Here is a 15,090-nt window from a genome sequence, read left to right as displayed (position 1 = left end):
TTACTCGTATGACTTCAGGTGTGCCCTCTTGGACTGCTCCATGAGGTCCAGGAAGTCCTGGTAGCAGTTTCTGGCCATGACAGAGTATCGTGTGGCGCAGCCTAATTCAGTGACCTTGGCTCTCGGGAGGTAGCCAGCCCAGCCAGGGATCGGGGGCTCCTGGAGAGGTTTCTTTATGTATTTGTGTTCTGTCAAAAGACACAGTGCTTCCTGAGGCCTCCGGGAAGCCACACAGGGGGTGATGCTCCCCAGTTAGCCGGCACCCCAAGTTACCCCGGGCAAACCCCAGGCTTCTAGATGCCCTGAGAGCAGCAACCATGGGTTGGTTAGTTCTGTGCTCTGGGCACGTTGGCAGGGACTTTACAAATACCCTCTGATTTCATGCGCTCACAAACTGTGAGAAGTTGACACCATTATTACCTACACCTTACAGAGCAAGATGGGGAAATTTAAAGAGGTTAAGAGAGTCTTGGCCAAGGTCACACGGCAAGGAAGTGGTAGGGCCAGGCTTCAAACCTGCATCTGTCTGAGTCTCAAGCTCTTTCTCTTTAACAGACCCTGCTCCTCTTTCAGACTAATAAAAAAAAGCTTCACACATTGCTCTTTCACAGTTTACATAAAGGAAGCAGGAGAAGCATCCAGGTGGGAAGAAAACACATCACACACAGCACCAGGAATCTGCTTTCAGGTCATGAATGACTCTGGCTGGCTGACCCGGGGCATTGTCACATTTGGGAGATGAAAGACTCCTGCCCGCCCGCCTCCTCCAGCTGCTGTCAGAATAGAATGAGGCCACCGAGTCCCAGAACCTCAGAGCTGGAAGGCGCAGGTAGGGAGCATCTAGTTCATCCTTCCCTGCCCTGGATGAAGGAACGACAACCCAGAGAGGGGAAGCCATGTGCCCTAGGTCACACAGCAAATAGTCAGAGTTGGGCTAAATCTCAAACTCTTAGGCAGATGTTCTGTGTTATGGCTCAGAAAACTTTAAAGCCCAACAAACGTGTGAGTTAGCCACCCCAAACAATTACAGGAATAATAATAGAGACAATTCTCTTCCTATATACCTTTAGACCTTAAAAAAAAAAACCAAAACACAAAAAACAGGGACACCTGGGTGGCTCAGGGGTTGAGCATCCACCCTTCCCTCAGGTAGTGACCCTGGGGTCCTGGATTGAGTCCCTCATCAGGCTCCCCACAGGAGAGCCTGCCTCTCCCTCTGCCTATATCTCTGCCTCTCTCAGTGTCTCTCCTGAATAAATAAATAAAATCTTAAAAAAACAAACAAAAACAAAATGGTCCAGGGCAAATCATGCTTGTAATTAGCATTATAGAATCACATCATCAGTTGTTTTTGTCATTGGTGTTGTGGCTGTTAGTGGTTGTCATTCAATGCCTGCAAGAGCTGGGTTCCAGCTGAAGTCTGACCTCAGACAAGGGCCACTACCTCTGCAGACTCATGAACCCCATCTCTAAAATGGAAATAATGGTGCTTGGCACAGAGAAAACAACCACAAAGTGCACAGACCATGGCGGCAGGTGAGATGTGGACGTTCCTGGTGACTTGAGGGGCTGGGAGTGGGAGAGGGGGGTCTCAGTTTGCAGCACCCTCTTGCCTGACCAGGGCCGTGTCCCTCTCCCCCTGGAAATGTTTCTTTCTCATTGCATGAACCGAAGCCTCTGGGACCTGCTGCACACCGCCCGGGGATCTGGACCTTGGAGGGGGGCTGGAGTCTGTGCTCCCTGGGGCGGCTCAGCAGGCCCACCCTGCCTGCACTTGGACCCCAGGAGGAGGGGACTGGTTTCCTGGGGGCTGGTACCCAGACTCAGGGGGTGGTACTGCTGGAGGTACTGGTGCAGCGCCTGCAGGACGGTCTCCTCCGAGCAGACGGGCTTCAGCTTCTGGGCAGTGGCCACCGAGCAGCGAAATTCCTCCAGCTGGTTTTTATATCGCCGTGTGTTCTCCTGGAAGATTTTCAGACAGTGGGACATACTGTCCTTGCTGGTGGCTTGCTGGCAGCTAAGGTAGGGCACAAAGCCTGCAAGAGCCGACGAATCATAGGCGGTCAGAACCTGCAGAAGCTCCCCAGAACCTCAGCCCACTACTTGGCATTTCTTCCTTGGCCCACAACACTGCATTTTTCCAAAGGCCATTAATACAAGCAGGGCTGTTGTTTGCACGGCGGTGCTGGGCCCTCCCAAGGCCATGAAAAGTGACCTTGGAGCTGGGGAGGGAAGGCCCATTTCAACAAAGACGATGACAGTAATATTCTTTGATAGCAAAGCCCCTGATGTCAGTCTGAACAGCAAATGGGGAAAGCATTTAATGGGCCAAAATGATAGTCTGAGGAGTAATTGAAATTATTCATCTTTTTAGAGAGAAAGCTTATTTTCCTTGACACTTCCCAAATGCAATTTGGGATCCTTTTTGTCGGACCATCGGGAAATTGCGGGCTTATTAAAAGCTGAGACCTATTACACAAAAAAAGGTAAATTCATTATCTGTGAGGCCCACCCCCTAGAACAATTTTTACCACTTCCCACAAAATAACATATAATCATTACAATTAGTATGGGTAAAACACAAGTATTTATTTAAACTAGATGCTGAATCCCAGGGACTATACTATTGTCACAATAAAACTATTTTTTGAAAGAACAAATGAGGAAAAACTGGTTAAGAACTTGGTTTTCAATGGCTAAATAAATAAATACCTCCCGCTCATTATGGAAGCCCAACATTTTGCCTTTCTCCCTAAAGAAAATCTGACTGCAGAGTTAAAAGCAGCAACCCTGCCTCCCACGCCCTGCAAGAAGCCACTTCTGGAAGAATCTAATTACTAGACTGTTCTTGGAGCCCTCCACCCACCAACCAGTCTCCTCAACCCTGGGGCAATTAAAAGATACCCTCGTGTTGCGGCGGGCGAAGATGGTAGAAACAGAGGGGCCTGCCACCAGGACCTACCTTGGCCCGGTTGGGTTTTATGTAACTGTATATATGTACACACACAGAGGAATACAAGCTACCTTCACTGAGTCTTACTAAGGCCCAGGACTAATTTTAGGAGAAATCTATCATTATCCTGCATAGAGGTTTGAAACTGTGTCTCCCAAATAGACAAGTCCAAGTCCTAACCCTTGGGACCCATGAATGTGACCTTGCCTGGAAATAGGGTCTTTGCAGACGTCTTTAAGGATTTGGAAATGAGATTATCCTTGATTGAGGATGAGCCCCAAATCTAACCATCTCTGCCTTAGTCCACTTGGTCCACTGTCTATGTCTGGCCAGCTGGCTGGGCCAGTACAGGTATGTTAGCTTTTTAGGACACTTGTTGAAAGCACTCAGTTATAAGATAAGGGAGAGGGGGACCTGAGAAAGAGACACAGAGATGCAGGGCAGAAGGACACGCAACAGTCATGTGAAGACAGCGGCAGAGATTGCATCCATGCTGCCACAAGAAACTGGAAGAGGCGAGAAAGGACCCTCCGCTAGAGTCTTCGGAGAGGGCAGGGTCCTACCAACACCTGGATTTCGCCTCCAGAACTGAGGCTGTTGTTTTAAATGCCTGTTTTAAATTTAAATGTTGTTTAAATTTAAATGCCATAATGTTTTAAACTGCAGCCCTAAGAGACTAATACCCCCATTTAATAGACATTTTTACTTACCACAGAAAGTACCCTACACCGTGGCCAAGCAGGGTGTTAGAACCTCAGTTTGTTAGAACTCAGAACCTGTTCTCTTAACCAGCCAGAAGGACCAGGGAGGGGTGAGGCTGGGCAACCTTGGAGTATTCCCCATGCATCTCCTCTCCTAAGAACACCTTATGTGAGAGCTGAGGGCCCATGAAGACCATTGGATTTGTCACAGAGATGTGACTAAGTTCTCAGTAGCCCAGAAGCCCAAGGAGGAGAACCTTTAGGTAGGGTGACCAGCTATCCCTGTTTGCCAAGGACTTAGGGGCTTCCTGGGGGTGAGGACTTTCAGTGCCAAAATCAGGGCCATTCCAGACAAACCAGGGCACTTGATCACTCTCCCTCTCAGGGACACAGGAATGGGACCATACAAACAGCCCTAGTGCAAGACCTGAGAAAGCTCAACTTGGGAAAAATGACTTGGCCTTATTATTCATTGTGTCTATCCCCATAGCACTGTGTCCACCTTGGTCCAAATATGCTGAAAAGACATGAAGTGCTTCCTGCACACCAGGCCATGTCCTGGGAGATCTGGCCTATTACATCATTCCATTCATCAGAACTCAGTTATCAGCCATCGTCAGCAAGGGAGCGCCTTCAACAAGTGTCTTAAAAGGCTAGAGGGCCATACTGGCCCAGTAGGCCAGAAAGACATGGACGGTGGACCAAGGCAGGGACAGTGACCAGGACCGTGGATCTCCCGTCATGCACATCTGCAGGGCACATCACCACTTACCACTGTAGCCTGGTGTGATTGGCAGATGTCTCATGAAGATCTTGGAAGACTCCATGATTTCACTTGCTGTTAATGAAGGGAAGAGGGGATGAAATTACCTTATCAAATGTCCCTGCCTCAAGAACTCACTATGCGTGGGCTAGAGCCCTTGGGATTCGAATGAGCCTACCAGGGGGTTGGGACAGAGAGGCAGCACCGCCATCTTAACACAGAACCAGCAGACATAGTTGGCGTCAGTTATAAAACCAATGGCCCAATACCAAGGATTGCTCACCTTTTACATGAACTTAGAATAACAGGTGTGCAGATCACCACCCATGAGTGTCTCCCCTCCTGCGACTCCTCCATCCACCCAACTTTCCACCCAACCTTCCATGCATCCAGCCAGCAATCATGAACTGTATACACACTGTGGTCAACTGTGAGGAGGTGAGGAACGTAAAAATGAGCGGGACCCAGGAGCCCCTGTGTGAAGCCCCTGAACCTCAAAAGAGGGAAGAGATGAAGCATCTGCACCCCCAGAGCCTTTCTTTTCCCACCAGGAAAAGGTTGCACTGGTGTCCCCACCCCCACCACCACCCTCAGGACACCTGGCAGTGTGCAGAGACATTTTTGGTTGTCACGACCAGGGGATGGGGTTCTACCGGTATCTAGGGAGCCAGAGGCCAAGGATTCTGCTAAACATCCTACAACACACAGGGCAGCCCCGTGACAGAGAATTAGAATAAGTTATGGCTGGAAGGGCTCAGAAGTCCCCAAAGGTTGGCATGGAGTCCAAGATGGGCGAGCAGGGGAGGGGGGTGAGATCATCACCACATCGGTTTATGTGGACGCTGCCTCCCCACTTCCAGGATGGCTAATGGTCCCAGCAAAGGGGCCAGGGCCTGCATCTGGGCATCTGTCGGTGCTGCCAAATGCTACACTACCAAGCCAGTTCATCTCTCAAAAGTAAGTCCTTAGCGGCCAGGACAGGTGGTCTCAGGGGTGGCGGGGAGGGCCACAGTGGTGTTTACTCAGCGGTGATGGGAATCTTAAACACACACACGTACAGGACCCTTGCTAGGACGCAGCTGATGCAGGACTACCTGTCTTGGTGAATCCTCACAGCCGCCCTAAGGCTTAGCTCCCATTTGAGCCCTCCACTTACGGAAGAGAAAAATAAGGCACAGACAGGCTAAGTAACTCGTCATTCAAGGAGGCAAGCACGGAGGACGTCTAAATTCGGACGGCAGGCTTATGTTACCCAAAAGCGTGGCCCTAGGGAGAGGCCTGTGTCTGGTGCGGTGGGTGGCAGCCTGGGCGGCTGCCTGGAGGAGGTGGAATCCAGGAGTAAGGTGGAGAGGGGGTGTGCTGGGGGTGGGACCCCGGAGGGGCCGAAAGCGCGGCACAGCACCCCCTCCCCGGGGGCGCGTCCTCACCTGCGCGGCCTGCAGCCCTCCCAGCCCTCCCAGTCCTCCCAGTCCTCCCAGCCCACCAGCCTCCGCAGCCTTTGTGCGCTCACCGTCCTGGGGGAGGGGCGGGAGGAGGGGCGAGGAGGGGCCGGACGCCCCGCTGCCCCTCCCCCACCGCGACCAGGGCGCGCTTGGGTGAACCCCAGTGGATGTGGGGGCGCCTCCCCTTTCTCCCGGCTCAGCGTGGGCCCCGGGGCCTGTTCAGTGATTTGCCCAACAAATATTTGGCTTCTGCAGCTGTTCTCCACACGTGGTCCCCCCAGCTGGGCCCCCCTGGGTTTTGGAACTGGGGGGAGAGCGACGTGAGGGGATCTAGGTCAAAGCTGCCTTTTCTGCGGGTCCACACTGGGGCGGCCTGGATTTGGATGGGAGGAGGGTTGGCCACTGGCCACAGGCCTTCTTGCGGGGAGTCAGGGCTGTGGGAGGGGCTGGCCTGGGGGAAGGGGGACCAAGCAGCCTGGGATGGGCTGGAGAGGGGCAGTGCACCAAAATGAAGAGTGGGAGGGAGGGTGCCAGGAAGTGGAGCCCTACTCCTTTCTAATCATCCTCATTTTCTGGGAGCTAAAGGGGGCCTGAGCCTTCATCGCCCTGGATTCAAACCAGGATGCCCACTGTGTGACCCAGGCAGAGGCAATGAGGGCCTTTCAAGGCTGCTAGTCCCAGTGGGGCCCTGTATCTACAAAAACCTGTAACAGCTGACCACCCAAGGGCACTCTTTCCCGGTAGGTGTGTTTCACTGCATCTCCCAGCCTTACCTACCTGACTTCCTGGGAGTTCAGCCTCAGATGAAGGCTAGTGAAACTACTCACTTAGGAGGAACCCATTTGTACCCCCCTCAGAGCCCCAGGACTCCACCACAGATCCCGGAAGCTTCTAAAGCGAGCTCTGGAACACTCTCGAGGCTCTAGGTGCAGCAGGCAGCCTGGCCTGCCTGCTAGGATACTCGGGCAAGGTGCCAGTCCTGGGCCCTTCCGCTTTGTTTTCAATGACCTGCATGTACGTGGGTGCCGTGGAGTTGTCAGTGGCCACCCCGGCTCACCTGCCTTCTGTCTGGCTAGAAGCCACTTTCTGTAGCTTGGAGGGGAAAGGGACTCATGAACACGGATGGAATCCTGGTTCCCAGCAAACAGAGGAGCCAGTCTTGTTGGAATGAAAGTTAAAAACATTTTTTTAAAAAGCTTGCTTGCAACATTTAGGAAAAAACCTAAAAGTCTGTCTCCATCTGAGCGAGATGGAGCTGAGGGGGAAGTCAGCAATGATGCATCCGCGATTCCATTCACAGATTCATACAGAAAAAAAAAAAAAAAAAAAGTTGGGCCACACAAGATCCAGAGTTTCGCTTTATTAGACATCTGTGAAGACAGAGTTTGCGAGTACAATCTCGTCAAGTTGTGAACAGCTGCAAAGTTCGGTGGAGTGTGAATTTATCTTGTAGTGAACAAGACCCCAATGGCTGATAGTTTAGAATAAAGTTCCATGTTCCAAGCGGATGAGAGGTGTGACGGACAACGACTTTTATACTAGTCATCCACTTAGTCATTTCCCAGCGTAAATATGCAGCTTACAGCTACTTCATCTCTACATGTGAAGTTCGATCTTCGACTAATAATGCATTTGGACTCCTGCTTATATTGACGCATGCGATTCTTTGCCACCCTGGCAATTAACCAGACCTAGACTCTAAAAGCTAAACTTGATCTAAATAACATCCTAGGGGGCGGGCAGGCTCTGCAATCTGGACTCAGTCTTAGTCATCACGTTGTGCAAGTGCCTATGTGTCTCCTTCTCTTGCCTATCTTGTCTTTCTGTAACTTGTCTGTTATTCAGCATTTATTGACGCCTGCTGTGTACAGACAGGGCAGTTCTAAAGGCAGTCCTCCCTGACAATTCTGCCTCCAAAACAATGAACATCAGATAATAATATCCCAGGGACGGTTGAGTAATGGTCAAGACAACAGGCTTTTTAGAAACTTCCTAAGATTAGAAAATGTGTCTGAGTATATTTATCCAGTGTTCTCATTCTAGAATATTTCTGTGGGCAGGAGAGAGAGGAGGGATGGATTGGGGGATTCCCTTTAAGAATCAGCTATTGGGGCTGCATTTCTGGGGCCAGAAGAAAGTCCAGTAAAGCTATCACTCCCTCTCCATCATGGGTTTGCCAACAGTGCAGAAGTCAACCAATTTGCTAAAGAGAAATCACAGGCAAGGAGACATCCTCAGTGCAAGGTGGGAAAAGCCTTACATCAGCAAAAAAAAAAAACAAAAAAAAAAACGACTAAATTACTCACACACTTAATCGAGTGGAACAGCTGGAATCTGCGTACCCCTCGATTCCTTCCTGGAACCCTGTTGTCAACACTGCAGACAGACCACACTTGGCCCTCAGAGGGACCGCTCTGCCCCACAAGAAGCAGCTGACAGCCCTGCAGGGCCGCAAAGAGTTTTCCTGCACAGTCACGCGGCTTACAGAATAGCCAGGATGTTCAGCTCTCAAAGACGGGACAGGAGAACCGACACATGATTACACTCCCTTCAATATAAACTGTGAGCCTTTGGGAAGGATGTGAGTGAAGCAAGGTCTGATGAAGCTGGCGATCCAGCTGTTGTCCCTTTTTTTTTTCCAGAGTATGGGGAGCCTGGGCACCTCTGACTCTTGCTCAGCCTCGCATACATAGTCCGTAAGCTTAGTATCAGTACAAATAGGTAAGTAAGCGCAATTAAAAAATGAAGCCATGGGAAATCAAAGGCAACAATGTCATCAACAAAATTCAAAGTGCGTTTTCCCTTTGTTGTTGTTGTTTAACAAGTAAAGCAGCACATTGTAGAAATAAAGATTCTGTACAATATTCTAATATCGTATGTACATAAAATTATATTACTTATAACTAAGTTGAGAAGTCTTATTTGCAGAATATGGCTGGCAACACCAAAGAGAGATCCAAGAACATTTATAGCTTTTGAAGCAGAGCAGGCAAGAGAACCAGAACCCTAGCAAGCACACCTTTGTGCCTGGACACGCAATCCTGCGGCAAAGTTAACGTGACTAGCGTTCTAGCATTCTCTGGGTCAGGGGTTTGTTCGTGTTTCACGTTCGAGCAGGGAATTCTGCAGCAGGCGGTGTGAAAAGACATGTGCAAATGAAACTGGAAATGCTTTTTCGAATCTGCATATCTGGCTATGGGAATGGGTTTGTGAATCCAGCTTGCCCTGAAGTTAGCTCCTTAGCTCATCTTCCCTTCATTCATTATGCATGCCTCCAGGGATTTAAAAATCTTTAAAATCGAAATGAGTTCCAGCAGACACACCAGTTGGTTCCTCACCTCATTCTTACCGGGGTGTCTTTCTTCCAACTTGTCTCCTTCACAGGCCATGTCCCCAAGCCAGGTGGAGCCCCAGCCCCACTCACAGAGGGCAGGGTGTGGGACTCTGGCTCTTCGCTAGAAAAATCCTCTCCCTAAGGGAGCCCCAAACAGGAAGACTGCAGGCGCTGGTCGCTGGTCTGTGCCTCAGCTTCCAACAAAACCTAAAGTTAGTTCTCAGATTCCCTTGGAGCCACAGTCCTCTGTGGTGTCTACTGAAAATGCAAATGCTGGTCGCCCTCCCCGAGACTCAGCTTCAATTTTTAAGAGGGACAGCATCCAGAAACCTGTTTTTAAGAGGTACCCAGGCAGTGCTGACGAGAGGGATCCACAGATCAGCTTTGAGAAGACCTGGCTTAACTCATTGAGTACAGATCTATGAATTCCTTTCAGATACGCTTTAAAAACGGAAGATTTTAATGAAACATTTCATCGTACAGATTCTCTATCCATGTGTAACCAATGTATTCTTTTTGAAATGTGGGAGTGCTGGCCAAAACTCTCTGAGAGATGAGGATGAGGAGGGAGTTAAGTTACGTACCCTTGTCAGGGTGAGGGGCTGTTCCAGACTCCTGGGCTTGCTGATGTGAACAAGGCAAACCGCAAGCCCATTTCCTCAGGCAGAAGCCCACTAAACTTGGCTTGAATTATTTATGAATTCAGAAATCAGGATCTAGCATCTGGGGAAAGATGCCACACAGCATATGATTTGGTATAAGTCAGCAGTGCCTGACTATCCATTTCCCTCGAAGCAAGCTTTCGCTGCCGAAAAGCTAAGGTGTCAGCTCTCCCACTCACTCAAATCCTAGTAGATTAGCTCAGGCTATCGTTACTCCTCCCTGAACCTATTCAGAATTGAAATTATGAGACCCTAAAATAGTGCCCAGCAGGGCCAGTCCTCTCCCACCAGCTGAAAATGCTCCCAGTTTCGTGAATCATCGCTTTTAATCACATGATGAAAAGCAATTAACTGCAGATGGACAGCATTCTGGGTCGACTGCCATCCACAAAATGTAAAAAGAAAAGTCTCAAATAGATGAAGAATCTCCTCTTGGCTCAAAGATCTCATTTCAAATCTAGAAAGATAGCAATAGGGCCTCCTACGTTCCACCTAACGGAGATCCGTGCAAATGAGGCTGAATCACTGCTGCAGAAACAGACTGATTCCCTTGTGCGGGTGGGTGTGTTTCACCACTCTGTACCTGTGAAAACTAGCTGCTCTTCCAGGATCCTCAGCTTTCTCATCCCCAAACCTCAACCTCAATTTCCAACAGTTTTTCTGACTCCAGTGTGCCCTCGAAAATCCCTAATTATTTCTAGCCCTAGTTGTTCCCATCTTCCCTGCTGAAATTCAGGTGAGCAATGCTGAGGGTCAAGGACAAGGGGGAAAGGACAGTCAAGGGGTAGGGGGGAGGTCCGCAGATGCAGGTGAGCTTAGTCCAAGGGGGCAGGCGGCGGGGCGGGCCGGTTAGTAATTTAAGAAGTCAATCCCAACCTTGACACTCTTCGCGGTGGCTATATCGACGGCCGTGGCCTTGATCTCTGTGTCCCCAAACTGCATGAGGGTCTGGATCTCCCTCCGAGCAGGCACGGCCGTGCCGCTGGTCCCTGTGAGATCCAGACGGAGCGTGCCACACTTCTTCACCCCCGGGTCGGTAATGAAGCTCACGTCGTCGCACTCGGAGCTGTAGATGTTGATGACGATGACCAGCTGGGAAGGCTTGGCCGGGGTGTAGCTACGCTTCACCAGCTCCCCCAGGGCCACCGACTGGTCAGCAGAAATGAACTTATCAAACACATCGGTGCACCAGCGAGTCCCATCCTTCACCAGAAGCTTCTCAGGAGGATGCTTGCCCTCCACGTAGCGGTTCAGCACGCCCACCCCGTAGGTGAGCGGTGATCGGCGCACCTTGATGACCGCGGGGTCCAGGCCAAAGAGGACCGCGCCCTTGAGGATAGTGAGGCCCACGTCCTGGGGGATGATGATGCGGCACTTGTCGCCGAAGGCGGCCTGAACTGCCTGCTGCAGGAGGGGCGCCTCCGCAAAGCCTCCCACCAGGAAGAGGAACTTGACAGTGGACACCTCGGGCTTCTGAAACAGGTCCCCTGAAAACAAAGAGTAAGGGACAATGTGCTGTCACCAAAAGCCACACCACCAAGGGAGACTGGTGGCCCAAGAGCATGGGGAACACAGACCAAACCACTTGGGCCCGCTGCGGGGGCAGATGTGGCTATGCTGGTTGGACAGAATTTTTGTACAGCTGGTCTTTGAAAGAGAGGGGTTTGCACACTAATATGCTCAAGAAGTGAACACCAAAGTTCTTGGTCAGTAGAAACTCATTTTTACAGCTAGATGGTGATGGTTTTCACTAGTAATTTGTTAGGCATAAATGAATACTCCTAACCTTCTCCAAACCTGTGGTCCTATTAAATCAGTAAAGGCAGGCTGTTCTCAAAACTGTTCTTTAGTTTTCAAAGGGGTTCTGATGTGGGAGGTGTGGGCTGGGAAGTGGATGGGGGGCCTGGATACTGCAAAAGGTGCCCGGTGAGTTTACTGCGGGTCCCCAAGTGAGGGCATTGAGGGCGCACAAGAACTGCATGGCCAGATTCTGTTTGCCCCCCCTGCCGGAGACTTTCTCTGGGTCCACACAACTGTTCCTCCTCCCCAGCAAAGATTACAGTTCCTAATGTATCCTGATAAAGCAAAGACTATACATTCCCGAGGCCCTGTCAGTCCAGGAGAATATTGCTACAGAGCTCCCAGCATCTTGACTTTTGAAGTCAAACTCAAGGCCCAGGTAAAGACAGGCTCTGGGCTGCTTTACAGTACCTGAGGGGAGGGATCTGGACAGCCTATCCCCAGAAAGCTCCCCATATACATGCCCAGGCCCTGTCTACTCCTGCCCAGGCCCCGACCTGTGGCTCCCAGCCCCAGACCCCCTGCCAACCTGACTTCACACGCACCAGCTAGTGATGCTAGAAAAGTCGGTCCCCTTTCTTGGCTCTGCCCTACTGAGTGGCTGAGCCCTGGCTGATACTTACGGAGATGCTCAATGATGCTGTCAATGGTTGGCTTAAAAAGGGCATTCATGGCATCCGGACTCATCCTCAGCATCCCTTGTGAGGACCACTTCACAAAATCCACACTGTGGGGGTGTGGCATGGAGAGAAACAGGTAGTGAGTGTGTGAACGATACCCAGGCTAATGTGTACAGACATGGGTGCTAGCAGAACAGCTGTCACATCGAAGGGAACAGAAGGGTTTGAAAGTCCCTGGAAATATCCTCAACTGCCAGAACCTGGACCCTGAGACACTCAAAAGCCAAGACACAGCCTCTTCTGTTTCTCTTTGCTTTGTGCTGTGGCCAACCTTCCCTTGGAATGGCAGAAGCCAAAGTCTAGTGCAAAATATAGGGTAAGAATTAAAGGGATCTTTCTGGTTTGAATGTCCACATTTTTCAGTCGAGTGATAGTCAGATTTGAGTTCATTAATGAGTCCATTAAATGCTCATATGATGTGTCCACTGTGCTGTGGTCTATGGCTACAAGCCTGTGTGCTCAGGTGCCTTTTCGTAAGCCCTGTGGGCACCTGTCCTATGACAGTGACAGGCCTAATCCAACTAGGATGCCCCTTTCTCTGTCAAAGGTACAGAACATGCAAAGCAACAGCATGGAACAGAAAGAGCACTAGATGGGGAGTCAGGAGTGCCCGGCTCCAGGATGGTCTCTGCCCCTCAGAACCTGTGGAACTTTTGGGAAAGTTGGGCTGCAATTTCTCTGAGCCCCAGTCTCTTATCTGGAAATCAAAGATAATACAACTTATCTTACCTCCCTCATTGGGGTTGTTGTGAAGATGAAGTTAAATATCACATTTGTGAAAACACTTTGGAAATGCCAGGGACTGTTATTGCAGCCTGTACCTGCTCATTCTCAAGTTCAAAGACCAAGCAAATGGCATCTGTCCCTGAAGCAAAGCATGTGCCAGCTGCTTCCTAGCATCACCTTCTAGATGCTTCCAGGTCTCCCTGACCAGGCAGTCTTTCTGTGGCCTCGGCCAAAGGACAATGTGGGATGGTATGGGATGATCCATGGGTTGGCTGTAGCCAGTCTCCCTAGAAGGAATGCTGACAGGCCCCAGAACTGTGTGAGCAGGATTTGGGGTTCAGCTGGGAACAAGCACCTCTGTGGGAGGCCAGTGGACAGAGAGACCATGAGCCTAGAGTCTCATAAGAGTCCAACCAGGACCCTGCTCCAAGGGCAAGAAGACCCAAAATCCTATCTCCTTTATTTCCTGCTAAACAAAGCCCAGCTTCTTAGAGAACTGGCCGATTGCAGGTCTGGGATGGGGAGCATACAAGATAAGTCTTCTCAAACCAGACGTCAGACCAAAATACCATATCAATGGGACTCAGGAGCCAACTTGAAGAGGCTCCTCCTGGCCAAGACAGGACATTGTGATGATCAATAAGGATACAACTGCCATGGTTTAAAATACACCAAATATGCCTAAATCCATGAAGTCTGAATGGTATCCCCACAAAAGGAAAAAAAGCATTTGTCACTTAGGAGAATGCTAGGAAATCCACAATTTTTTGTTGTTGTTGTTTTTTAACAAAAAATGTTTAAATGAAAGGAAAGAACCAAGCATTTGTCCTGTCTTCTCTATATGAACTGTACTTCAGTGGGCAACCAAACCACTTAGGAGAAGAGTTTCTCTCCAGAAGCATGCTAGCTAACAAGTGGAGGAGGAGTGAGAGACGAAGAGGTCACCCATTAGCTTGGTGGGCCTAGGCAACAATGGCTAGCGAGCATCCCAAAAGAAGCAACCAGCAAATAGCATGTGCTCCCTGATGTGATGCAAAGGGAAATACTATCCCCAGCCCCGGCCATGAAGTAGGTTTGCCAAAAACTCAAACTTGAATCTGACCAAATCTCTAGCTCAGTCTGACAATTTATAAAAAATACCAGGGGACCAAACATGTTATGTGGGCATGCAATGAGCAAAAACCCCAGCCTGTAGAAGTCTCTATGGGACAATCAGCTTTATCATCTAATAAACTAAAGAAAAAACAGGAGGGTGATCCTATATGTTAAGTGGGACATACAGGCATGCCAGAGCATTGCTATGAATAGCCATCTTTTAGATAGTAATGCAAACTGAAAAAAAAATAAGACGATAGGAAAAATTTGAATGTTCCCTGGGTATATTTGAAGGATACTGAAGAATTACTTGTTTTAAGTGTGATAGGAATAAGTGTCATGGTTTTGATTTTCAAATTATCTCCCTTAGAGATATACTGTTATATTTATGGATTAGATGATGATCAGATTTGCTTTAAAATGCTTGGGGAAGGGTACATGAGGATTTAGATTGGCCAGGAACTGACAGTTGTTGAAGCTGAATAATGAGATTCATTTGCCCAGTACATGTTTGAAATTTTCCACTATAAAAAAGATTTTTAGAAACCTATGATTTTTGTCTATTAATTTTGTACTTCAGCTTTAAAATAGCTTCCAAATGTTCATTTTGCAACAAGCTGAACTACAAACACTTGCCTGCAGCCAAGAGACTCAGAGTAGCAGGAAACCCAGGATCCCACAGGATTCATTCAACAAATATTTACTGAGCACCTGCTATGTCCACACCAGATTCTATTGTAGATATGGAGGATATAGCAGAGGCCAAAACACACAAAAGTCCCTGCTTTCATAAAGCTTATAATTATTAGCACATAATAAAAGCTAACACAAAAATAGTACTTTCCAGGTCCAAGGCATTGTGCTAAGTGCCTCACATATGAATTCACTTCATCCTCATGACAACCATTTGAGGTAAGTGGAACCATCATCTTTG

General features: G+C 49.2%; 2 protein-coding genes across 2 annotated transcripts in view; both read right to left on the bottom strand.

Annotated features, from left to right (window-relative positions):
• C2H10orf82 (chromosome 2 C10orf82 homolog) lies at positions 1-4,481 on the bottom strand. The gene is made up of 3 exons (XM_041741348.1): positions 4,427-4,481; positions 1,818-2,036; positions 1-188 (listed from the first exon to the last, which is right to left on the bottom strand). Exons 1-3 carry the CDS (start codon positions 4,479-4,481, stop codon positions 1-3), a joined length of 462 nt encoding a protein of 153 aa, XP_041597282.1.
• A 2,723-nt stretch (positions 4,482-7,204) lies between these two features.
• Positions 7,205-15,090, bottom strand: part of HSPA12A (heat shock protein family A (Hsp70) member 12A) — a 65,638-nt gene continuing 57,752 nt past the window's right edge. Inside the window, exons 11-12 of the mRNA XM_041742556.1 lie at positions 12,279-12,382; positions 7,205-11,342 (exon numbers count right to left, since the gene is read on the bottom strand). Of these exons, the coding sequence (XP_041598490.1) occupies positions 10,705-11,342; positions 12,279-12,382 (742 nt within the window). The 3' untranslated portion in view covers positions 7,205-10,704. The remainder of the gene's footprint in view (positions 11,343-12,278; positions 12,383-15,090) is intronic.

This window comes from Vulpes lagopus, chromosome 2 (genome assembly GCF_018345385.1).
Source record: "Vulpes lagopus strain Blue_001 chromosome 2, ASM1834538v1, whole genome shotgun sequence".
Taxonomy (NCBI): Eukaryota; Metazoa; Chordata; class Mammalia; order Carnivora; family Canidae; genus Vulpes; species Vulpes lagopus.
Note: the sequence above shows the minus strand (reverse complement) of the source record. Positions and strands in the feature narration are given on the sequence as shown.

What these genes read in the sequence shown, in the direction of transcription:
- C2H10orf82 (XM_041741348.1), bottom strand. Translation starts at nt 4,481, where the DNA reads ATGGAGTCTTCCAAGATCTTCATGAGACATCTGCCAATCACACCAGGC. An exon ending in AATCACACCAGGCTACAGTG is followed by an intron (nt 2,037 to 4,426) that starts GTAAGTGGTGAT and finishes CGGCTCTTGCAG; the next exon opens with GCTTTGTGCCCTACCTTAGC. An exon ending in GTACCACCCCCTGAGTCTGG is followed by an intron (nt 189 to 1,817) that starts GTACCAGCCCCC and finishes GTCTTTTGACAG; the next exon opens with AACACAAATACATAAAGAAA.